Below are 24,834 nucleotides of genomic sequence, written 5' to 3'. Positions count from 1 at the left end.
CTAACTGTGGCTGCTGCGTGCATCCTTGGCAGGGCTGGGAAAATCTAGTTGAAGAGTGCTTAGTGGTTTGGGGCTGTTATATTTTCTCTGCTCTATGATCCGTGTTAGGTTAAAAGGGCCAGAGCTGCTTTTCCTTCCCACAGAAGATAACTCAACCTGGACAGGCTCCCTCTGGGAGAATTAAAGGTGATGAGGAACTTCTGGTTGGCTGGAATCGTTAATATCCTTTCCCTAAAGTGGCTCTCTCCCATCCGCAGCTGGTTGGAGTGATGAATATATTCCAGTGTGTTCTCATTCCAAGTGACAGCTCTTTTCCTTTGCACGTGCTGCATATCCGGGGTGGGGGAGGAGGGCAGAAGGAGAATCACGTGGTGGGGCCCACGGTGTGCCCGCACCAGGATGGGTTCTCCTCTGATCTTCCAGCAGTCCTTCGCGGTAGGTTGTGTTATTGCCGGTTCACAGATGAGGAAGCAGAAGCACAGAGAGGTCAAGTAACTGGCCAGAGGTCCTCGGACTTGGAACCAGCAGAGAGGGTTTGAACTTGGGTCTGTCTGACTCCAAAGCCAAGGATCTTCCCTGGAGACTAGCCAGACCTGGGCAGAGGCAGGTCCCCCCACGGGGAGGCAGCCGAGGGTGTGCACCTTAGGAAAGAGGCGTTGCGCACATTGCTGCGGCGCAAGGCCTCGCGATCTTTCTCCCACCAACAAGTCAGGGATTGTCACGTGAGAGAGTCTCCTGCATGATTTTCTGGTCTCCAGCAGGTTCCTACTAACATGGGGCTCTGTTCCGCAAGGAGGTAATGTGTTAGTCTCCAAGCTCCCCAGGATGGAGGGAGGCCGATGCAGGCGAGAGGGGAGGGGACACCGGGGCGGAGGACACTGCCTTCTTCCCTTGAAGACTTGATGCGAAGCCAGCTCTGCCCCATCCTGATCACCCCACGCCTCTTGATAGGATACCCCAACTTAGGTCTCCCAAACCGAGACACACAGCTGATCTCAGCTGGGTGGCCTTAGGTCAAGATTGCCTGAGTCCATTGCCAGGGAGTCCTAGCAGGACGGGAGCATGGCCTGTGGCCCCCTCCGTGGGGAGGGGACACACCTTTAAGGCCCTGTCTCTACAGCCAGAAGAAAGTGCTCTCCTCAGAAGCCCAGGGCAAGCTCTGGGTGCTCTGCCGTTTTACCTGCTGTGCTCTGTGTCACATTATGTCACTGTTACCTGTTCTCCTCCCTTGATCCCCTTGGGGAAGTTGCCCTGAAGGCCCCTAAGGCGGGGTTTGAGTCTGAATGTCTCTGTCTCCTTGGGGCTAACAGGCAGTTAGCAGGGTTTCTTGACCATTTCAATGTCTGCCAGGAGGGTACTTTGGGGAAGTCAAACCAGCCCCTCCCAAAAGAGGCTGGAGGCCTTCCTCATTAATCTCCAGTAGCAGAAAGGCTGATCCTGGCTCTTAGGGGGCATTTTCTTTTGGTTCCCCCTCCCTGCAGACAGGAAGACCTGGCCCTGGGAGTTGGTGAGCTGATCCAAGCCCAGCGGGCTTTGTGCTGGAGCTGGTGTGGCAGTGGCCTCTGACCGGTAAAGCTGAGGCCGGAAAGAACTTCTTTCCTGCTTGGCTTCCCCTTCTCCCACCCGCACTTCTTCCTCCTTCAGGAATTTCCCTTTTCCTTGGGTGGAGGCCTCTGAAAGTTCTCCTCTTGTCATGCCCACTGAGAGGGGAGGACTGGAGCAGTGACAGCTGCATCAAAGGACCTCCAGAGGCAGCCAGAAGCAGGTGTCTGGTTCCTGAGATGGCTGCCTCTTCTCCTGTGTCTCTGGGTCCAGCTGGGACCTCCTTCCAGCCGCACCCTCATTCTCCCACCCCAGGGCTCCTACGGTGCTGGGGGATGGCTCTCGGGGAGGCAGCCACCCCAGCACCCTGGGCTGGACTTTTGGGGGTTGTGTGTGAGTGAGATCGTGCCCAGATGGTGGAGGGAGAGGAAGATATACCAAGGGGACAATGGGCATCAGGGAACTCACACTTGGGGATGGAGTGTTCTGATCTCCAGCAAAGTCATATTGGGAGAGAAAAGAACAAAAGTGGAATAGAGTAGCTGAGGCTTAGAGCTGAGTGGGGAATGCTCTGGTCCAGAACCCCACGCCTCCTGTGCCGTGGAGCTGGGAGCTGCAAATCCGGAGATGTGGGAGCGGATCCTGATCCTTCTCTACAGTCAGATCAGGGAATCACACATTCTCAAGGTTAGGTGGGACCCTGCAGACCACTGACCCTGGACTCACCTCTCTAGATGCTAATCTCTACCTGGGCCCGTGGGCCATCATTCACGTGTTCTTGATATGTAAATGGAGCCCCAGGGAGCTGTGCAACATGGAGGCCCTGCTTCTATCACAGCCCTCTAGAGATGGTTGTTTAAGCTCAGTTTGATTACCTTGGTTGACAGGGAACTCACTCTCACATAAGGAAGCCCAAGTGTGGACTACTCTCAGTGGGAGAAAGGTATTTATTTTGGTCCAGGAACAAGTATCTCTCTTTCATACAACTGTCTCCCCTCTCGCCACCCCCCCCCCCTTTTTTTTTCCAGGTGAGATATCACTTGTTGATTTAGCAGTTGATTTTTAAGTACCTCTTATGTGCCAGGCTCTAGGCTAGATGATGGAGAGACAGGAATTAATAAAATGGACATAGCCCTTCACTCAGGGAGCTCACAGCCCAGCAAGGTATCATTTCCAGATTTCTCAACTCTCCTCTTGAATGTAGGAAGGGCTGCAGGTCTGGCTTGATCAGGACAGAGGTGACACAGCCCTGCTTTGCTCTCCATACTTCTGTCAACCTCCGTGTGAAACAGGGGAAATCACTTAGCCTTCCTGGGCACCAGCCTGAGGACAGCAGCATTTGCCTTCCTACCTCACAAGGTTAACGTGTGGGATCCGACAGGAGTGAGATTTTTACCTTGTTACATGCAAATGCAAAGCATTGTTTACATCCAATCCCATGAAAGCACAGGGAGGGGCAGGAAAAGGAACGTGTTTATTTTGGTAGTGTCCTTATGACAGTAATTACTGCACCTTTTCAGAAGAAGGATCATCCGTTTAACAAACATATATTGCCTGCCTACTCAAATGTCTAAACAATGCATTCATTTGCTTTTTATTCAGGCAGCACGTACTGGGTGCTGCCTGTACTCAGTGCTGGGGCCAGGGGGTGGATGTTCAGGGGCGAACAAAAGAGATGGGGGTCTACCCCCATGAAGCTAATAGCCTAGTGAGAAACAGGCTTTCAACAGTCACCCCCCAGATAAATCAAGGATGACATTTTCCATGGGTGCCGTGAAGGAGAAGAACATGGGGTAATGAGGGCCAATGCCAGGGAGACCTCCTTCCGATGGAGGATAGGGACTTCCAGGAACAGGATGTGGAGCTGGGACTAAAGGATGAGTAGTGAAGCCTGGGGATGGGAGGGAGCTCCTGGCAGAGGAAACTGCCTAGGTGAAGACCCTGAGGTGGCACGGAGCTTTATGCATCTAGGAAACGAGAAGATGGTGATGGGCAGGGGGCTGGAGGAGGAGGTGGCAGGGGATAGCATTAGAAGAGGTGGGTTGGGTCAGATCCTGTGCGGCTCCCATGGGAATAGAACCCCTGGCCTTGGCATCCCCAGCTGACCGGAGCCAACGCAGGCAAGAGCCTGGCGCAGAGCTCGGGGGTGTGGAGGCATCATTGTTGCTGCAGATAGGAGTGCTCTGCCCTGAGACTGCCAGGCTGGGGAGTGGTGGCTGCTGCTCTGTGCACTCCTGGGGGGCTCACCCCTTCCCTTTATGGGAATAGGACTCGTGCTGTGGGGCAATGCCCCCTTGACCTCTGGCTCCCTCTCTATCGTGACTTTTCCAGGATGTTCTGGTACCTCTGTGCCCAGCACATGGTCCAGCTAAAGTAGGCTTTGCTGGACTGAGTTCTGGCTGTGACCTTGCTCTTAACTTGTTGTGTGACCTTGGTCAAGTCAGCTGTCTCCTCTGAGCTGCTTGGGGTTCTCATCCATCTCCACCTGACAAACAATCCTGGCTATGAACTGTAGGTGGGGAGGGGAGCAGAAAAACACGGGAGATCATGGGAAAGAAGGGTCTTTGGAAACTGTGAAGTGCTGGGAAGATGTGTGCTACTCTGGTAACTGAGACCTACCCTCAGGCTGTCTTCCACCCCATCCCTTCCCCTCCCTTTGCTGAAGCTGGGGTCTGCCTTTACCTAAAGTGCCTGCCAGCGGCTTGTTCTTACAAGCATGTAGAGAAAGAAGGCAGCCAGCAGTTTGGTGAGTTGCCCTAGTAACTAGCTAGTTGCCTAGCTGGTAAGCGGTGGAGTTGAAATTTGAACACAAGAACCCCAGCTCCAGGGCCCACAATCTAACCACTGTGCTGTCCTACCACACCTTGTATTTTCTGCAAAGCACTTATTATTCTATCCGTGTACCTTGTGGCAAGCAAGACCTCATCCTCATTTTCCAGCTGAGAAAATTGGGGCTCAGAGAAGCGTTCACCCAAGGTCACACAGCCCGGTCTCCTGACTCTGGGTTGGTTGGTCTTACCTTCTGGGAGGCCTGAGTCTGGGCCTGGAGGAAGGTGGAGCAGGGGCCGTGGACTGTGTTTGCACGTGGGTGTGTGGGGAGCCACGGAAGCACGTGAACTGCAGCCCTGACTGCCACCTTCCGAGGGCTTGTTGGACTCCATGGCAACCCACACATCACCACTCTGGGCCCGAGCTTGTTTCTTATTGTTTTGGTGAAATGTTTTGTTGAGTGTATGCCGTTTGTGCCCTCTGTGAGCGCTCTGGGACAGAGGGTGGAAGAAGCAACAGTATTTATGTGTTTAAGGGGCTGAATTCCTTGTCACTCTGCCTACACTTTTCTCCCCTCAGGGGAAAGTAAGTGTCCTGCCTTTACAGGCTTCCTGCTTTCTGGAAGCAGGTGTCCTCAGCATCAGGGGAGCCAGACGTGCTGTGGGCCCCCTCCCACAGCGGGAGGCATGGGCTCCTGGCCTCCCTTCCAGCACAGCGCCCTGCCCACGGGCCTTGCAGCAGGGCCTGCGTTCAGAGCTCGGCAACCAGCAAGAATCCCCCTGGCCACTATGCAGTGTGAGGCTCTGGGCTGCATCTCTGCCCTGGAAGGAACATCATGTGGGGGTCTCTGCCCTCCGGTGGCTGATAGCCCAGCCTGTGAGATGAGCCCCCTGCATGCAAGGCGATATTAATCATGACAGCTGTGCTAGGAGTCAGGCCAAGAGAACGCTACAGGTAAGGAGAGGGGCTGAGCCGAGTGCCAGGGGCGTGAAGCAGGGAGAACTGGGCTCTCGGCCAGCTCAGGCTTGGGTGACCTTGGGCAAGTGCCTTCACGTCTTTGAGCCTCAGTCTCCCCATCTCTAAAGTGGGTATGATAACAGACCTGGCTTGCCTACCTTTTAGGGGAGTTAGAAAAGCAGATGAAATGGAAACATGAATGTGCATTAGACATTATAAAGTGCTAGATGAATAGTAACTATCATATGCTCGGAAAATTCAGAGGCAGAGATCTGTTTTGTCTTTCTTCAGTTCCTCCCTCCCTCATTTCTTTCTTCCTTCCATCCCACCCTCCATCCTTTTTCTCCTTCCTTTCTGTAAATACCTGCCAAATTTCTTCCCTTTGTAAATACTGTGCTAGGTGGCAGATCAGGGCTGGGGGAGAGAGCAGGGCATAGATGAAAAGGCCTGGGTCCACCTTGTAAGGAGTCTGAGCTGGTTAGGAGCCAGGTGTCACCAGAACTGTGATCCAAAGTTGAGTGTGCCCTCCCTGCCAGCTGGGTTCCAGGCAGGACGCCTCCAGAGCAGGGGCCTGGGCTGACCCTTGAAGAAAAGGTTGGAAGGTGGATGCACAGCAGGAGGGGAAGGATCGGCCCATATCCCATGAGGGAAATTGCTCCTCCGTGGGATGCAGAGAGGAAGGGGTACAGGGACCCAAAGAAGATGCTCACCCCGCTGTGAGCTCACCAGCAGTGTCGCCCCACTGCTCTCGGCTGGAATGCAGTGTCCCTTCCTGCTGATGCTGACCATGCTGGGGGTCCCATCAGCTGCCTCCCCTGCAGGTTCCCCTGGGTGCTTTGACCTGAAATGACAGGGCCAGCCCGGCACATCCTGCAGCCTCTGCCCTGCTTCTCCTCTTCTCTCCTTTTGTCCCAATCCAAACCCCACAAAGAGTGGGAGTGACCAGGGCTGGATGCCGAGATCATCGCGGAGATGGAAGGAAGAAGGAAGCTTGTGACTTCTGGGCCTGAGCAGATGCTTAGAGCAGGGCTGTAAATTAAGTAATTAATGAAGAAAGAAAGTGGAAAAAAGGAAAGTGGGAGAGTAAACGAGAGCAGTGGGAGAGAAGGAAATACTCAAAAAGGAAGGAGGAAGGAGGAAGGGAGAAAGAAGGGGTCTGAAGAAGGAAGTCTTCTTACAAGATGAGATTAATGAAGCTTGGAATGAGGGAGAAAAGGCTCTTATTTGCAAGTATCAGTGCTCCTCTCAGTGATACAGGAGTGACGTCATCTCGGGGAATGTGTGCCGTTGTGTGTTATTGGCGCTCTCCGGGTTGTGCTGAGACCAGCAGCTGCTGGGAAGTTGGAGCAGGTGCCACTGCCCTGGCTCTGCGGCCTCACGCCTCCCCCAGGCCTGCGGAGACCCTGGGGGGCCTCCTGTTATCCTGGGCGGGGCTGGGGGTGACAGAGACCAGGTGATTACTGGAGAGGTGATTTCTCGGGCCCTAACTCAGCAGCAGAACAACCCTAAGGCAGTGGCCGAGGTTTGGCCCCTGACTTGAATAAACCTTCTTCATAGCTTGTCACTCCCGAGTCCCATCCCGCAGGGCCCCGCTGTGCTAACAGTCACTGTCACTTGGGGCTAATAAGTTTGACACTAATGTGTTTCCTCTACCAGAAGATTCTGTGGTATGTTAGCAGAGGCTTTTTGCAGAGTGTGCCTTATTTTTGACAGTTTTGAAGGTATTTATTTTCTGCACAGAAAACACATTCACAGTTACAAAAGGAGATGCAATATAAAGGCCTTCTCGGTCCCCCCTTCCTGGAGGAAGCCAGTGGTACTAGTTTTTGTGTATCTTTCCAGACGCTTTTTATGCATATATAAGGAAATATGTATATACATTCTTTTTTTTATTTTTTTATTTTTTTTAAAGATTTTATTTTTTTCCTTTTTATCCCCAAAGCCCCCCAGTACATAGTTCTATATTCTTCATTGTGGGTCCTTCTAGTTGTGGCATGTGGGATGCTGCCTCAGCGTGGTCTGACGAGCAGTGCCATGTCCGCGCCCAGGACTCGAACCAACGAAACCCTGGGCCGCCTGCAGCAGAGCGCGCGAACTTAACCACTCGGCCACGGGGCCAGCCCCTGTATATACATTCTTTCCCTATACTTTTTCATTTTTACACCAGTGGTAGCATATTCGAAACCCTGTGTTGCCTTTACTTTTTTCATTTTAGCCCTAGCTTTGTGTTTATCACTATGCAAAGAGCTCTCTGATTCCTTTTTATGGCCTCATGGTATTCCACTGAGAGGCTGTACCATACTTTGTTTACCCTTTCCCTTGTGAATGGACATTTAGGTTATTGCCAAGCTTTTGCTGTCACTGACAGTGCTGCCATAAGTGACCTTGGCGTTTGTCATTTTCTCAAGCACAAGCATATTGAATAGTGCTTCTTCCCAAAGATTTAGAGACAAGCCTGTGCGTGAAATATTTGGGAGAGCACAGAGTCCCTGCCCATTCTTATCTCAGCTATTTCTTTGCAAAGCTTAGGGCTGCTCCAGGGCAGGGTGGGGTGAGGAGAGTGGAGGGGAGTTGGGGCAGGGTGGGAAGGACAGAAGGGGAAGTCTGCTCCCCATCCCAGGTCACCAGGGCCAGGATGATGGCCTGTTCTTTGCCCTGGAACTGGGAGAGGCAGGTGAGTCTGCTCTGACCACTGGAGTCAGAGGAGAGAGCCAGTCGGGACTGTGTTGCCAAGACCTCGGTCTGCCCAGGTCCACCCACCCCACTGGGGGTTTCCTCCTCCACAGGGAAGCCTTCCCGGCTCCCCCAGCCCACGTGCCAGCCCTGCTCCATTGTCCGGCCACCCTGCAGGCCTGGTCTGCTAGAGAGGCCGTGTGGGAGAGTGGACAGGAGCACCAGCTCTGGGCCTGCACAGCCAGGCGCTTGAGTCCTGCCTTTGCCACTTAGAAGCTGTGGGCCAGGCGATGGTGATTTGAAAAATGAGGTTATTTAAAAAAAACATTTCCCCCTAGTTACTAAAGCATTGAATGTTCAAATAGAGTTATTTGAAATGTAAGGAAATGTTCAGGGCTTGACCCTGGATCAGGGGATGGTTCTGGTCAGGAGGATGGGAATGCACATCTCTAAACTCGAGTCAGGAAGAACTGCCAACTGCCCGCCCACAGGACGTCAGACGGTGAAGCTCCGAGAGTCCACCTTATCCAGGTGGAGGATGTGAGTGGTCCATGTGACAAATTGACCACCGAGCTGGAACCGAGTTAGAGGCCTCAGGACACTCGGGCCAGGGATGTTAGAGTCCCTCCACAAAAAGTGTTGAATCCAGGGATGGCGGGAAATTCCTAAACATGACTCAGGGAGAGACAAATCAGCCTAGGCTGTCAAGGAATGCAATTCTGATGAGGACTTATTCATAAAGCACCAGCTCTCTCATTTGTGGGATTCAAGGAGTCCCCAGGCTGGGAAAAGTCGCTAGCAGGAAAGGCAGGAGCGAGACAGGGTGGGGAACAGCAGCTGACAGTGACCTTCACAGCCGCCTTTCCCACCCGCTTTGCATGATTTTTATTAAAGTCTTAAATCAGTGGTGCTAAGTAGCTCCTGATTTAGCTGCTCCGTCGGAATGAGATTTAAAACCAGCGGGACCGCGGGCTGCTCGCTGCTGGGGAGGGGAGCAGTGACGGCGCTCACAGACCCTGGGGTGGGCTTCCTCATGGCGGTCACTGGCAGCAGCCTGGCCGCAGTCCCCAGGACAAAAGACTGACTTGGAAGGAAGGAAGGACGCTGCTCCATGGGTGGGCAGGAGCTGTGAGTTCCTGTCACTCTGTCTCCCATCTGCTTCAGTCTCATCAGAGAAAAGCCCCCTACAGGCTTGTCCCATGGAATCAGGATGAGATGTCCATTGGGAAGCGGGAAAGGGCAGACAGCACAAACCCAGGCAGATCTCGAGGAGGCAGCTTACAGCTCAGAAGCAAAAAGCTTTCTAGTAATCAGAGCTGTTCATAAATGGAAGGGGCTTCACTGAGTCACACATTCAGCAGATGTTTATTAAGCTTCTTCTCCGTGCCGTACTGTGCTGGACCTGAGGATTCAATGGGGAAAGAGAGAGAGACAGCATCCTCCTTCCACAGGCTCCTGGTCCAGTGTTCAAGACAGTGAAGCAAGCAAATCGGTGACACGTGACCTGTGCTGTGATGGGGAAGGCGGGTGCTAGGGGAGCACGTACCAGGAGCACGTAACCGATCCACGGTGGCCAAGGATGGCTTTTTAAATAGGCAACATTTAAGGTGAATGATGAATTAGCCAGGCCAGGGGGAGGGGGAAGAGAGTCTTTGGGAGGAGAATGGCATGTGCAAAGCCCCGGAGGTTGGAGAGGGCCTTTCTCACTTGAGGACGTGGATGCAGTTGAGTGAGGTTGGAGTAGGGTGGCTGCGTTCCCTGCTAGTGGAAGTGTCTCGGTAAAGGTTTGGTGCAGGATGTGGGAGAGGGGCTCCAAGCACCTGACAGGGTGGTGGAAGTAGGACTCTTACTACTTGGCCCCTCCTGCCCTGGGACGCTGTGGTTCTGGGTACGTGCCGAGGCTCCTGAGTTCAGCAAGTTTGAGTGTTGAGAATGTGCTGCCTCCTCCAAAACCAACCACGGTGGTAAGAGCTGGGGTTTATGGGGCCCTTGCTCAGAGCCCACTCTGCCAAGCACGGACATGCATTATCTTATTTAGCCCCTCACAACAACCTTTTATTTAAGTGATGCTATTGGTCCAGGTTCGCAGATGGAGAACCTGAGGCTTCTTATTGTTAGGTCATTTTAATTGACTCGAGGCCACAGAGCTGCCAAGTGGAAGAGCCAGGACTTGAACCCAGGTCTGTCCCACCTGAAGCCCAGGTGCTCAACCACGTCCCTCTGTCTGGGGCCTCCCTAACGGAGGGCAAGTGGCGGACCCCATCCATCCGTCTGCCCGTCTTCCCAGCGCCCCCTCCTTTGGGACTCGGTCACATGCGTCCGTGAGAAGAGGCCAGCTGCTTCCTCAGGGGGGGCAAGTCTCAAGGCAGAACCAGGGCACTGGTTTTTAAATTAGAGCATTCAAAAAATTCTCAACAAGCCTCATGTTTTGCTTTCCTTGTAGGTGGTGAGGATCAATTTCCCAAAGGAAAAAATCAATCAGTTGGAATGTGTCTTTCTGGAGAAAGCCTGGCATCTGTCAAATGGGGAAAAAAAGACCTAGAAAAAGAGATTTTGTTGGGTCGTGTGCTGGGGGTTGCTGACTTAGGCTGTATGCTCCAACATCATTAACAAGTTGAAAAGCTGTTGCTCCTTGCAGGAATGCAGAATTGGTGGTTTGAACAACTCAGCCGGGAAAATCCTTTACAAACTAGGAAGGCTGAGGGTACCAGGCGCATCCACAGGCAGATCTGGGGCCTGCGGCATCGATTAAGGGAATTGACTGCGATGCTGGGGCTTTTATCAGCCCCAGTGGTTGGACGTAATTGCTTTATGTGGAAACCTGATAGGGACGTTCTGACAAGTTGACCATTTTAATTGATAAACAATTATTAACAGTTAAGCTATGCCGAGGCAAGCCACGGGAGGCAGGCTAATATCTTGCGATGATTGGTAGTGGTACAAGAGAGGTCCCCAGGGGAGTTTGTGATCTGACACTGGCGTTTGGTGATAGATGGCCCCCGGGACTCCAGGCTGGAATAGGAAGGCCCAAATTCCAGACTGAAATCCTTCTGGTTGGGTTTTGCTGAAACAGTCCTTGTCTTTTAGCTGGAGAGTCACTGGAATTTTTCTAAAGAGCATTTCACTGTCCTGCCATGGGGGGATTTGGGGCTGGGCATTAGTCTCTTGGCTGAATTACGTATTCAACCCTGACCAGACAGGCATGGCCCACGTTAGTGACAGGTGAGGCTCCGGGTGAAGGGAGAGGGGAGAGATCCTTTGCAGATGCAGATACTTATTCATTCAATATGTAGTTACTGAGCGCTTATCATGTGCCAGGCACTGTGCTAGGTGCTGGGACATAAGGATGAACTACAGAGGCCCATTCTTTGCTTTTATGGAGCTTGTAGGAGACAGACAAGCAGCACGTAGAAGTCAGCACTGTGGCCTATAGGATGAACTGGATGCTGTGGGAGCAGGAAGGGGACCTAACGCAGCCTGGTGGCAGGAGGGTGGGTAGTGCAATCAGAGAAAGCTTCCTGGAGGAAGTGGCATCCGAGTTATTATGAAGGGCAAGCAGAAGTAAGTGGTGGGAGAGCTAGAGAGCTGGGCTGTGGAAGGCGTTCTAGGCTGTGTGAAGGCCCAGGGCGGGGAGGGTTGGGGCTCATTCACAGCCAGAAGAAGTTCCATGTGTCCAGGAGGAAGGGGCAGGAGGGAGGGCCAAGGCAGGAGAGGTGAGAGGGCCAGGAGAAGGAAGGTGAAGGAAGTTTTCTTCCTGCAGGAAACCCTAAGAGGCAAGATTTCCATGGTCTGTGGGAGTCGGGGTGGGGGGAGCTGTGCTGTATCTGGCCCATGGTAGGAGCTCAATGAATGTGTTGTGAATGAACGTCCAGGTGAGCACCACTTTCTCTGTGAAGCCCTTCCCCTGTCCCCAACTTACAGAAGGTTGCCTACCTTCTCTTGGGGCCCACCCTGGACTCTGAACTGCTGTGACTGCAGCACCGGTAACATTCTAGTGCCCTTGCTCACCACCTCACTCATTCGCCCACCCACCCACTCAGGTGCTGCCTCCCTTTCCCACTGTCACGTTGTGGTACCAAGAAAGCAGGGACTGTCACTTATCTATGGTATTCCTAGCACTTAGCACAGTGGCTGGCACATAGTAGGTGCTTAATAAATGCTTTTGAAATGAGTGTCTACTCAGAGGCAGGGCGATGGAACAGATGACCTTGAAAAAACTAATAGCTAGGCTCCCCTGTGCCAGGCACCGTTCTAAGCAGTTTACCTGTATTAATGATTTAGCTTTGCAACCAACTTATAAAGCAGAGGACCATTGTCCCCATTTTAAAGATGAAAAAACTGAGAGAAGCTAAGTAACTTGCCTGAGGTCAGACAACTAGGAGGTGGCAGAGCCAACACTTCAATCCAGACCAGCTGGCTCCCGAGTCTGTTGTCTGAACTCCCAGGCCTAGCCCGTGGGAATCGGAGTGCAGCCCTCACCTCTCTGAGCACAGTTCTCTGAGGGACGCTTCAGGCTCCTATGGGCCGGGGGTGGGGTGCTCATCGGGCGGCAGGGCTCAAGAGGAGGCAGGTGGCGTAGTCACTGCTTGGGAGCCCCAGGAGCAGGGCCAGGCCTGGCCCTTTCTGCGTTTTGGACTCCTCTCCATCAGCCCCGCTCAGGGAGCCCAGCGCATGGCAGGAGGTGGGGGAGCACTTGTCAAGAGGATGCAAGTGTGGATAGGTATCTACACACATAAACAGAGGGTGCACAGGAGCGGGGGGACATGAGGCTACAGGTCCCTCACCCTGCCCAGGTTCACATTCCACCGCAGAAGCACAGCCAGCAGTCCTCTATGAGAGAAGGGGCTGGCAGCCGGACCGTGGCTCCTTTTGCTCTGTGCTCCTCTTCTCTGAACAGAAGAGGAAGCAGGCAGCAGGGCACTCCCCTGGGTAAGTTATGATTCCCCAGAGAGCTGAACCAGGACTGTGTCTCCTCCGTCCTCGCCCCCAATCCCTGACCTCCACTGTTCCCAGGGCTACCTACTCCCCTCCCTGCCCTGCCCGGGTGAGTGAGGAATCCCTTTCAGTTCTAACTCAGGCCATTCCTTCATCTTCTGCAATGAACCTGAGGATGCTCTGGGGCCATGGCATCCCAGCTCCCCTGGCCGGTGCTGGGAAGAGGAATATAAATAACAGCAGCGTGAGAAAACCAGCCCACCAGCAACAATTACAGCTAACCTCTGGTCCTAGGTGCTTCACATAGAATTAACTCATCTACTCTTTGCAGTAACTCTCCAAGTCAACAGCCATTTTATAGATGAGGAAACTGAGGACCAGACAGGTTTCTCAAGGACATGCAGCTAATAAGTGGCAGAATACTGACACAAGCTTTCAGATAACGCTCCACTGCCAAAGAATAAAACTCAGCAAGGGCGCCTCCCGAATTGAGATGAGTGGCTATGGGCCAGCTTGGCAGGTTGGGTGGGGGTGGCACACCCCTGGTTATCCATCCTGAGTCGCCTGCGAGCCTCCCCAGAACCTCCTACTAGGAAGAAGGGGGGACCAGCAGGCCCGCAGGCCCCAGGCCAGGAGAGCGCTTGGCTCTTAATGTCCTGCAGGTGAAGTGATTTTTTCTGTTCACGTCTTAGAGCCAGATGTGACCACGGCAATTAAAAGCCAACTCGAGACATGCTGAGAGGAAGGGCCAGCCGTTTTGGCTCTTGCTGGCTGTGGAGGGGAGACCAGGCTCGTAATTATAAATGGAACGAATGATGCACATCTGATGAGTTGTTTTAGAACTCCCTGTGGTGACTCTCTGACACACACACACACCCCCACATACACACCCACCCCCCACACGTGCCATTCCACCTTGGCTGTGGCAGAATCACTTGTGTTAGGTGTGTCACTTTGGCATCGGCACTTGGGCCCACTTGGATGTAGGTCATTTTATTTCCAAGCTGAATCAAATGACAGCCTAATCTGAGGCTCCTGCCAAGAATGCTAATGGAGGACTGAGCAATGGGCCTCGGAGCACTGGGGAAGCTGGGTTCCGGGGAAGCACCAGAAGCCATACACTGCAGAATTCTGGGAGGCCACACCGTCTTTCCCTGGCTCCCGAGCCGCCTTTTGTCCTAGCTGGTATCAGGCTGGTTGGCCAGGGAGCATGGAAGTTGTCTTTATTTATCTTGACCTTTTCATGTAAGTAATTTTTATAGTTCCATTAACCAGTGAGAACATTTGCAAACGCTGGGCAAAATACATTACCATGAACACCTCAGGGGCTGAGGGCTGTCTTGGTGGAATGCTAATAGGATCGAGGATTTATTCAGAGGGTCCACCACCAGCCAGGGACGGCAGACTGGACACCTTGGTCAGGGCCGGGCCAGTGTTGTCTCGGCGGTTTGCTGGCAGAGGAGACCCCAAGTCTGACCGCGCCCCCTTTGCTCCACGCCCAGATCCCCACAGTGGCTCCTGGGCTGCTGTGCAGGCTCACCCCTGCCCCAGGCCTGACGCCCTGGCCTCAAATCTGCACCTCAGAACACGTTTGTTCCCTTGTCAAGCTCTGTGCCTGCATTTGTGGAATGGATTCTCCTCAAACTTGGCTTGAGACAGTGAGCGAAAAAGTCAGTCACCGCTGCACTGGAGGTCTAGACTCCCAGGGCTGGAAGGAATATTCAGATCATGTCATCAGACCCCTTCAGCTCACAGACAGAGAAACTGAGGCCCAGAGGAGGGAGGGGACTTGGCTAAGTTCTCACAGCAAGCTGGTGACAGATCTGGCCTTCGAACCTACTTATCTCAACCTGTGGTCCAGTGGTGGTAGAGCATGTGGTTAAGAGCAGGCCCTTTAGCAACACACACATGTGGGTTCAAACCTCGGCTTGGCCACTGGATCAGTTTGGGTTCCGGCAAGAAACAGATGGCACGTTAACTGGGGAGAGGTTGTTTATAAAGACGTGGGAAGGGACAAGGGACCCCAACAGGAGATGGTGCAGCAGTAAGGGCTAGCAACTGAGGAAAGCCACTGCCAGAAGAAGCCCCCTGGGACCTTGAGCGGCGGGGTTGGGGGGGGGGCGCCCACCACCACTGCCACTGCCAACCTGTGGCCCTGCCTCACCTTCTGCCCAGCCTCCCATCTCCTGCTGGTGTTTCCTATTGACCAAACCCATCCAGAAGCCAGAGGGCAAGGAGGCCCCTTAATGCAGTCCATGGAGGTCAGCTTCTCGGGGCACAGAGAAGGGTGGAGGAGGGCAGGGAGTGACCTGGAGGGACAAATGAAAGTGTCCAACACATGCGTTCTCACAGGGTAAAAACTGGTTCTCAGTCCGTTTACGTGTAAAGCACAGATGTACATATAGCACATAAACGGACATACAGTATTAGAGAATCTGTGGTATGAGAATTTCACAGGAGGGGTGATTAAGGAAAAATGTCTCAAACGGCTCCTGGGGGCAGGGGGTGATAAGGGAAAAAGGTTGAGAAACACCCATCTCGCACAGCCTCTTGGTAGCTCTTGGAATTGGCACGAATTATTTAGCCCTTTCTGTGGTTTGGATCTCCAGCTGTAAATGGGGTAGTAATAACCCCTGCCTGGAGGATGAAACGGGGCCTGGACGCTGAGTGCCCAGCAAGGAGAAAGGATTTGTCACATGGGCTGTTTTTCACTCACACGATTACTAGTGTCTACTCGAGCGAGACTATCGATGGAACACAAGTGGTCATTAAATCATCCATACTCCTTGTCCCCAGCCCCCAGGAGGAACCAGGGGCTGAAATAAGGTGCCGAGTCAGCATCTGTGGCAGCTGCAGGGTTATGCTCCCCAGCTTGATGGCCCTTGTTCCTTGGGTGGACCCAGAGTACCACTTCTGAAAGGAGGCTGGCACCGTCTAGTATTTCCTAAGCACGTTTTGGGCTCTGTTTTACATCTGGTCATACTGGGGAGTGAGTAAATGATAGAAGGATGAAGTGGAGAAGGGACCTTAAAGGACCCACAATGTCCAATTTCCCACCGAACCAGGAACCCTCTAGAGCGGGAGGCCCCTCCGCCCATAAAGCCCCAGGTAGTAGAGGTTTTGGTCTTTGCTGACCGTCAGTCTCTGCGGTCACTCACCTCTGTCCTTGTAGTGAAAAGCAGCTGTGGACGGTATGTCAATGCATGGGTGTGACTGTGCGCCAACAAGACTTTATTTGCAGAAATAGGCAGCTGGCAGGCTTTGACCCGAGCGCCATAGTTTGCCTGCTGACTGAGCCCTGCCCTCCAGCATTTGTACGTCCCCTATGCTCTGCTTGAGCGTTCCCAGTGACAGGTTGCTCCTACCTATAGAAACAGCCATTTCAACTGCTGAACTCATTCAGGTGTTAGAAGGTCTTGCCTTAGGTTAAGCTGAAATCTGCCCCCATGTCCCATGCGCCCCTTGGTCCCTATTCTGTCTGGGACAGAGTGGCTCCCACCTCTCCTTAGCAGCCTTTCAGTGGGTCAGCTGACTGTGACCTGCCCCCACCCCCCAGTATCTCCTTCTCCAGGCTAAACAGCCCCCCAGTCCCACCTTCCCGTGAGCCTCACAGGTTACGTGTGCACACTCTCTGCATCCTGAGCCTTCTCCCCTGGCTTCTCAGTGTCCCTTGCAAAGCATGGGCGCTCACAAGCATCACCAAAGCCCCACGTGGAGTATCTGTAAGGCATGGCCCCTGGGGAGACCTGGAGATGTTAAGACCTGGATTTACCCTCAAGGGGCTCACGGTCTAGTTGCGGAGACCAGATGAACCCATGCTAAAGGGGGAAGTGGCAGGAGGCCAAATGCGTGACATACCACCAAATGCCCGTCTGCCCCTGCCCCGCCCTCCCCCCACCCCCCACCCCCAATCACGGGATTCAGAGGAATAAGAGGCCTCCATGGGCTGGGCTGGTCAGGAGGACCCTTGTGTGGATGGAGGGGGGGGTTCTGATGGGAAAATATTTCACCCTCCGGAATATACAAATTGGGGTGGCTGAAGCCCTCCTGGCTTCTTGGTGGAGCTGGGTGATGGAGGCTGTGCCTGGTCTTGGTGACCCAGGTGACTCAGGGCTAGGGAGCCCAGTGGAATCGTTTCAAGCTTCTGGCTGCTATAAGGTGGCATGGGGGAGCCAGAACAGCCCTGGGTCCGAGAGGAGCATCAAGGGTTGTCAGCAGTGGGTGGAGCCTTAAGGGTGTCGTGTTTTACAGAGGAGAAAGAGGGGAAGCCACCTGCTGAGTCGTGTGTCAGGTAGTACAGAGCCTGAACTCACACTCAGGTCCCCTGGCTCCTAATCCAGTGCCCTTTCCAAAGGAATGGGGGGCAGGAACCAGGGTCCCTGTGACGTCAAGAGTTGAGGTTTACTAGGCCATAGAAAGGGGATGGGGCTTGGGGGCCAGGAAGGGGGACTAGAGTAATGGCAGCAATCCAGGCATTTCCTGGAGGTGGTGGGTGGGATGACAGCCACGGGGGCAGGGCGGGTGGAGAGGGGAGATTCTTAGCCAAGCGGGACTTCAGACCTCATCTCTGTCTCCATTTATAGGTGAGGTTGCGGGGCCCCGGGAGGAAAGTGAGTTGTTTGACATCGTTGAGATAGGTGCTGGTAGACACAAATCCAGGTGTCCTCACCCCCACACCACCATCCCTCAAGACCCCCATCACCGGGAAACAGCCTGAGCCAAGGGTCAGAGTCCAGAGATTTGGTGATCTCTGTGACTGAGCTCAGGGAAGATAGTCACTACCTCCCTGCATGCGCTTTGGTGCTCTCTCCCGGGCCAGGAGGCTCTCTCATGGGACCCACAAACAGCACCTACTGTGTATCAGGTAGCGTGAGGGGCTGGAGATCCTCAAAGGAGAGACAGGTGCTGACATAGCCAATTCCCACAAGGTGTGCTGGGATGGCCTATGAGGTAGCATGCATGACAGCCCCAGGGCCCAGCACATAGTAGGTCCTCAGAAAATGGTAGTGCACAGGAAGCAGCAATAAATGGTAGCAGCTGTCATCTGTCTTAGACATCAAGTCCGGGCCCAGTAGATGAGGCTGCTCTCCAGGGAACCGTCCCCAAACAGGGGTCTGTCATCAGGGCCCTACAGCCCACCCCATGTGTCTAGGACCTTGGGGAAGAGTGGGAGTGGGGGAGACGGCCTGAGTCTGGAGGCTAAGAGAGGCTCAGGCATCACAAGGCCCCTGCCTCGGGTCTGAGGAGACCCTCCTATAACAATAGCAAGACTCGTAGAGCACGTACCACACCCCAGGCACCATTCCAGGTACTTCGTCAAGTCCTGTCACGGTCCCCCATTGAACAGATGGGGACTGACACAGAGATGGCAGTAACTTGCCCGAGGTCTAGAGCTACTAAGCGGCATCGCTGGTCCAGACCCAGCTTTCCAGATGCAGTCTGTGCTCTTAACCACCGTGCTGTGCTGTTTCTGGCTGAAAATGCCTCTAGATGGTAGATGTTCTAGGCAGGGTGGTAGGTGGGGCAAGCTGACAGCAGTGGTTCAAGTTTCTCCGTGGGGCAGGGAGGGGCCTGGCCGTCAGTGACACAGCCTGTCATGTCAAAGCCGGCCTCTGATTCTGTCCACGACAGCAGGTGGGTGTGCAGCGTGGAAAGAGACTCTATGAAATGTCCCCATTTAGAGTTACAGGAGCCAGAGAAGAAAGAGGCAGAACTCTAACTCAGCCCCTCCTAGGGGGTCGGCTGGCACAAGAGGCTGGGGTCAGAAAGAACTTAAGGGACCTGCACGCTGTAGGAATGGCTGGGTATAAACCCTAGCCCTCTGTGGAGGGGCTGACCCTGCTGGGCTACACTGGGGTCTGGGGTCAGCGTGGCACCCCTGCCCCAGGGAGAGTCTCACCTCCATCCTTCCTCAGGAGACTCTCCTTGCAGCAGCCCTGTCCCGTGCCCCTCTCTCCCCCAGGTACACAAACATAGGCCCAGTTGCCACATGTGGCCAGCTGAGCCTCAATTTGCTGTCTCAAACAACACCTATGAAGTATGAGTGGGTTGAAGTTTTGACAAGCACATAGCCCAGGCATGATACCAGGGTGACGAGGAGGACTGGGGGACAAGGAGATCTGGAGGGACCACAGGGACAGCAACCGCATCCCTGGAGTCAGGCCCAGCGTTGGTGGGATGGCTGTCCTCTCTGTGTAGGGTCGCCAGGAGCCAGTGTGCTGGATACAGGGCTGAGCCAGGGCCCCTGGGACTTGGGGAGGGACCAGCACAGAGCCCTGCTCAGAGCACCCAAAGGCCCCTTCAGCTAGGGAGAGGGGGCAGGAGGTAGCAGTGGTCAGGTCACTAGGGTCAGAGGGCCAGAGAGAAGAGAGGGTTGGTGGGGCACTGGGTGGTGGTCCTCCTCCCTCCTCCCTTGACTTCCCTCCCCCCTCCCTTGAGCTGCTCCAAGCCCCACCCTGCAGGGCCCTCAATGAGTTGAAGCAGCTCCTCTGGCCTCTGTCTCCAGCTCTCACCCTCCTGGGGTCAATCATAGCACCCCTATGCTGTTCCCTCTGGCCGGTCTCCCCCCTCCCCACCCCGAGCCGTCTGGGCAGGGGAGGATGTCCAGCCTGGGGCTAACATGGCGGCTCCATAGTCTTGGGTACCTCTCACCTCCCTCCACTTTCAGAGGCCTCTGTCTCCACGAGTCTTTTCCCTGAGCTCCTTCCTCCCTGGCTTAGAGGCCACACGCTGTCCATGAGGCACCACACACTCGGGCCTCAGTTTCTCCCTGTATAAAATGAAGGGGTTGGACCTGATTTTCTTGAGGTATCTTCGAGCCCTGACACTCAGCAGGTTCACGGTTCACTGCCTGCTCCCTCTGCTCCCCCAGGATCAAGGTGTTGCTCTCTGCAGTCAGAAAGCAACTGGAGGTGTGGTGAGCTCATTGACAAGCTGAGGGAGGGGTCTGCTAGAAGGTGGGCAGGCCCAGCTGTGGAGCATGCTGGGACCTCAGCCTACAGGGGTGGGATGGGGGAAGGAGGGAGCAACTGAGGCCAGGGCTGGGAGCTGGCTGGGCCGAGGGGCTGGCCTCCGATGGGGAGCCAGGGGATGGATGCCTATTGTCCAGTGCATACTGGGAACATTGACCCATTTGAGTTTGTTTGGAAAGTCCAGAGGGAACCAGGGCAGTGGGGGTGACCAGCTGGGGCCTTGCTAGCAGCTGGGTGAGCAGCTCATTGTGGCTTTAAATGGAGCTGGTCACTGGGGTCCGGGTCCAGCCTGGTTCCCCAGCAAGAGGTGGATTTAGTTGGTAGTCCCAGCTGCTCCCTGGAGCTGCAAGTGAGGGGCTGCGGAAGTCTTCAGCGCAAACCAGAACTCTCTCCAAAAGCCACTTGTACAAATGGGAAGGACTCAGGTGCCAGTGCTCTCCCCAGACACACTACATCCCAGGCTTGCAGAGGACAAGCTGACTGCAGACCATTGAACACTGGGGCATCTGAAATGGCTCTTCTCAGTCTGCCTGGGGGCTTGGGCAAAGCTAAGGCAACAGCTTCAGGGTAAACGTCTGTGTTTGGGAGGGAACAGAGGACCCCACACCAACCATAAAATGGACTTTGTTGTCCACCCTAACAGTGCCCTCCCAGGGGGCATTCAGGCCAGGCAGTGGACATGGCAGCAGGGTGGGTGTTTGAAGGTCAGTGGCTAGCCCTCACTATCAGGGGCCACCTGCTCCCCCAACCCAGGCCAGACCAAGCAGAGAGGAGGGCTCTACTGGCGCCACGCTGACCTGAGACCCCAGTGTGGCCCAGCAGGGGACAGATAACAAAATAGATAACAAAGATGATGAACAAAGATGATGTCTAAGAAACTGACAGGGTTGATGGTAGCCGCCAATTTCCCCAGCTTGCAGAGGTGGCAAATGGGGTTTTTCTGTACTCCTTCACTGACGGATTAGATGGTGGGGCAGACCTCTGAGGAGCAAGGGATGACCTTGAGAAAATGCGGATGTCAGAGGAAGAGAGAAATAATCTCCCTTCCCCACACTGCTGCCAGTGAGCCTTCTCGGCGCTGGAGCAGTTGCTGGAAACTTTGCTGCTCTTGTCTCCCCACTCGGGAGGCTGCAGCATTTGACTGGGTGATAAGAAATTGCCAGGCGTTTTCTAATTACAATTATCATCATCGTGGATGTCTCTCTTAATTACTTTCTTATAATTAGCTGTTGCTTTTTCCTCGGCATTTGTGTACTTTGCAAATTTGCTGACATTTGAGAGCCCCAAAATAGGGAGTTTTGGGGAGGAGGGCAGGAAGGTGAGGGAGGAGGGCAGGAAAGTGAGGGAAACGGGAGGGGAACCTCTTCTTTTCGGGCAACCTGATAAATTTCAGGACCTTTGCGGAGAGAAGTTGGGGAAAGCAAAAGATGGACGGGACAGGTCATTTCCTGAGCTGATGGGAAGAGTGGGAGCATGGATTTAGGGGGCGGGGTTGTGGAAGGTCTCCGAGTGTTAGACTTTGGAGGAGATAGTCTTGAAAAGTCACCAAGGCTGCCATTTCTCGGGCTGGGGTTTCGTTTTAGGAAACTGGGCTGGGATGAAGCACACTCTTGTTGGATGTATTTTGGAGTTAATTAAATGACTCAGGTCAGGAGTAGCCTGATTTTCCCCAAAGCCAGTGATGCGTTCTGAGCAACCCTGGGCCCCGGGGAGTGGTTGCCAAGTGGTTTATGCTCCTTGACCAAATGGTTGGTTTTCACTGTCTGTCTCTGTTCTTCCTCCCTCCCTCCCCGCCCCCTGCAGCCCTGTGTACGGAGGAATGTGTGCATGGCCGCTGCGTTTCCCCAGACACCTGCCACTGCGAGCCCGGCTGGGGAGGGCCCGACTGCTCGAGCGGTGAGTCTGGGGTCTTCGGGGGTTGGGTGGCACCCTGGCTCTGGCTTGGGTCGGGCTGTGCCGTGTACATTCTGAATCCTTTGTGTTGGGCTGGGGCTGCCTCGGCGAGCTTGGGCATCTGGGAGGACACATACCTGCAGTTTAGTACAGGGTGGTACTAGGGGTGGAGGGCTCTGGGGGTAATGTTTCAGGGGTCTGGAGGGACATGGTGTGTGTGGGGAGTTGTGGAGTCATCTGTACAACTCTGACTTTGATGAAATACCTCTAGATATGGTCTTTGAGGGTTGATGTGAAATTGAGATGCCACCCAAGGGAGCAGACTCAGGAGGTCACTGTGATCAAAGCCTGGTCCTCAGCTTTGCTGGTCCAAAGGCTCAGTTTTGTGGGTGCTCACAGAGGCTTGGGGCTGATTCATGAGATTGACAGGCACTGAGATGCCTCTGTGTCCCCAAAGGTAGGAGAATGGGACACTCGTGTGGGTGGGTCACCATGTTCCTACATCTCTCTAGGCAGACAGTTCATATTCCCTGGGGAAGCCTTACTGGTGAGTTTGGAGTGAGGTGGATGCTCTTGGGACAGACCTAGCGACCCACAGCAGCCTGGGACATCGTCTCTACTGTGAGGCTGGCCACCGAGACCACAGGGTACACTCGGCAGCTGCTCGGGGAATTCTCTGCCAAGAGCCTAGTTAAAGACAAATCCTTTCCTTCTGGCTCATTTCCCCTGAATACTCACAGATGACACCCTTTCCTTTGCACATTTTGCAATCAATGGTTGGTTAACATCATGGTCTTATTTGATTTTCAAAGAGCCCTTGCTTGGCGTTGCTGCCCAGTTTTCTTCCTTCCTTGAGCTGGAGTAGAGTCTTTTTCATTGTGCCTCAAGTAGGTAACAAAGCTAAGCTGATCCATGAGGGCTCTAACCCCCATTATGTACCCATCTTTGGGAGCCTTGTCCCATAGTGACTGCAGTGGTCAGGATAACTTGGAAGGTAATGGTGTGTCCCTGTTGGCCCAATGTGGTGCCCTTGCCCTCTCCCACTCTCTCTGCTGGAGTGCAAACATCTCATTGTGGTCTTTTTTCCCAAGGCCTTGACCGGAGCCTCCCTGTCTATACAGTGCATGAGAACCTACCAGGCAAAGCAAGGCTATTGGATGTGGTTTTGTCTTGAGCCTGAGTGGTTATCTCAGCTCGGGGAGTCCAAGATCTATTTGGGTGCTCATGTGACTCTCTCCAATGCACTGGGACCCCCAGTGACCATGGCGGCCTCCTCCCCCCACCTATTTCACTGCTTCAAGGTGGCCTGAGAAACAGGCCAGGGACTCCTCCAGACAATGAAAAGTAAACCTGAGGGACACCTGGGTTAAAGGAATGTGTTCAAGGTGGCTTTTTGTGGACTTCAACTGCAGGAAACACGTTGGCTTAAATGTTTGAGAGCTTTTTCTCCCTTGTCTGTGTTTTGTTTTGTGTAACTTTGCTTACAATGAGTCCTTGATGAAGAACCATCTAGCCTGGATTAGGTGAGCCCACCTGGGACAGGTGTGCTGGCTGCTGCTGGATTATTATCCAGCCTGTTGGAGGTTGAAATACAGACTGAGTCCTGGGGGTCCCGAGTGCATATAAACCACCAGTGAGTGCAAGTGTGTTTGGTGCTCACTCTGTGCTGGACTGTGCTGGATAGTGGGGTGGGCCCTGGAGGGTCTTTCAGACGTGGTCTGTCTCTCTCAGCGCTTCCAGTCTAGCGAAGGAGGTGGAATGAAGGCGGCACTCGATGAACAGGACTAGGAGGTTAGACTAAGTCTGGCCTCCAGAGTGAGTTTACCATGCACGTGGGGAAGAAACTTTACTAACTTGCAGTACCAAACCGGGCTGCTTGATTTCACCCCCCATTCACTCATTAAACCTGGTGCTGAGCAACCTACCATGACATTCTTGCCGTGTCTGGAATTCTCCCAAGGAACTCAGTGGACAAGGCCACAGACTGTGTGTGGGAAGCCAGTGATCTTAGAGCAGTTGATAATAGCCATTGAGGCCGCACTGAGAAGAAATCAGAATCCCTTTCCATGAGTCAGCCCATCAGGTATCGGAAGACAGTGATCACTTCCTTCCCCAAGTTTTTGTTCTCCTTTATTTCTCATGTGATGTGGTCTGAACTGCCTTCCCCATTAGGTTTCTCTCCATTTTGGCTGGGGCCTTCATTCCTCTTAAACTATCATTCTTAGATCTGACTATGCAACTGCAGGCTTGTGTGGAAAAGTAATGAAAGAGATAGATACTGCTTATTGAATTTTACTGCGCACTGGATGCTTTATATTCTCCTCTAGTCTTCACAATAACCCTATGGTGAAGGAATTATTATTAGCCCCATTTTACAGATAAGAAATTTGAAGCACAGAAAGCTTAAAGAACTTTCATCAGACACACAGCCAGTAAATGATGAAACTGGGACTATCGACCAAGCAAAAGCTTGGGTCCTAAACCTGAACTCATAATGATTATGTTCTCCTTCCTTCTGGATGCTCAACCTCTGTTAATACAGCTTAAGGTTGAAATAGGACTTTGATGAGAAGACATAGTTGCTCACACGGGAAGGAGGGATCTGCTTGAAAGATGCGGCCCCAAGATATTGTTGTGGAGGTAGATGAATCAGCCGTGGGACACAAGTTGTGACTGGGTTTACTCCAAGAAATCTGAGCCTGCTTGCCATTGTGCCACTGGATGCCTGTGTGCCTGTGTGCACTCTGCAGTGCCTAGGGGCTTTGTGGGGCCCGTGCCCAGGAGATGGGTGCCCTGCTCAGTGCAGAGTGTATCTTGGAGATTTCTGAATGGGATCTGTCCGTATACATGTCTACACATGTGACACTCTTACAGGGAAGGCTTGATTGTTATTTAATTGAAAGCATCATCCTTGTTGTTATTTTTTTTTCTGAGTTGAAAATTATGTCATTAAAAAAAATTCAAACTGCACCAAGAGTATAGATGAAAGGTGAAATACACACCCCCTTCTGGCATGGGGGTGCTTGCCCTCCCTGTTATTTCTTTACACGTTTCCACTGAGAGCTAGACCTGCAGACAACTTCTATTGTTTAGA

At 53.4% G+C, this 24,834-nt stretch overlaps 1 protein-coding gene across 1 annotated transcript in view; it reads left to right on the top strand.

Moving 5' to 3' along the window:
• Positions 1–24,834, top strand: part of MEGF11 (multiple EGF like domains 11) — a 325,951-nt gene that overhangs the window by 138,829 nt on the left and 162,288 nt on the right. The window contains exon 5 of the mRNA XM_046654139.1: positions 21,651–21,743. Within this exon, the coding sequence (XP_046510095.1) occupies positions 21,651–21,743 (93 nt within the window). The remainder of the gene's footprint in view (positions 1–21,650; positions 21,744–24,834) is intronic.

Source organism: Equus quagga, chromosome 2 (genome assembly GCF_021613505.1).
Source record: "Equus quagga isolate Etosha38 chromosome 2, UCLA_HA_Equagga_1.0, whole genome shotgun sequence".
Taxonomy (NCBI): domain Eukaryota; kingdom Metazoa; phylum Chordata; class Mammalia; order Perissodactyla; family Equidae; genus Equus; species Equus quagga.
This window is presented reverse-complemented; position numbering and strand designations above follow the sequence as displayed.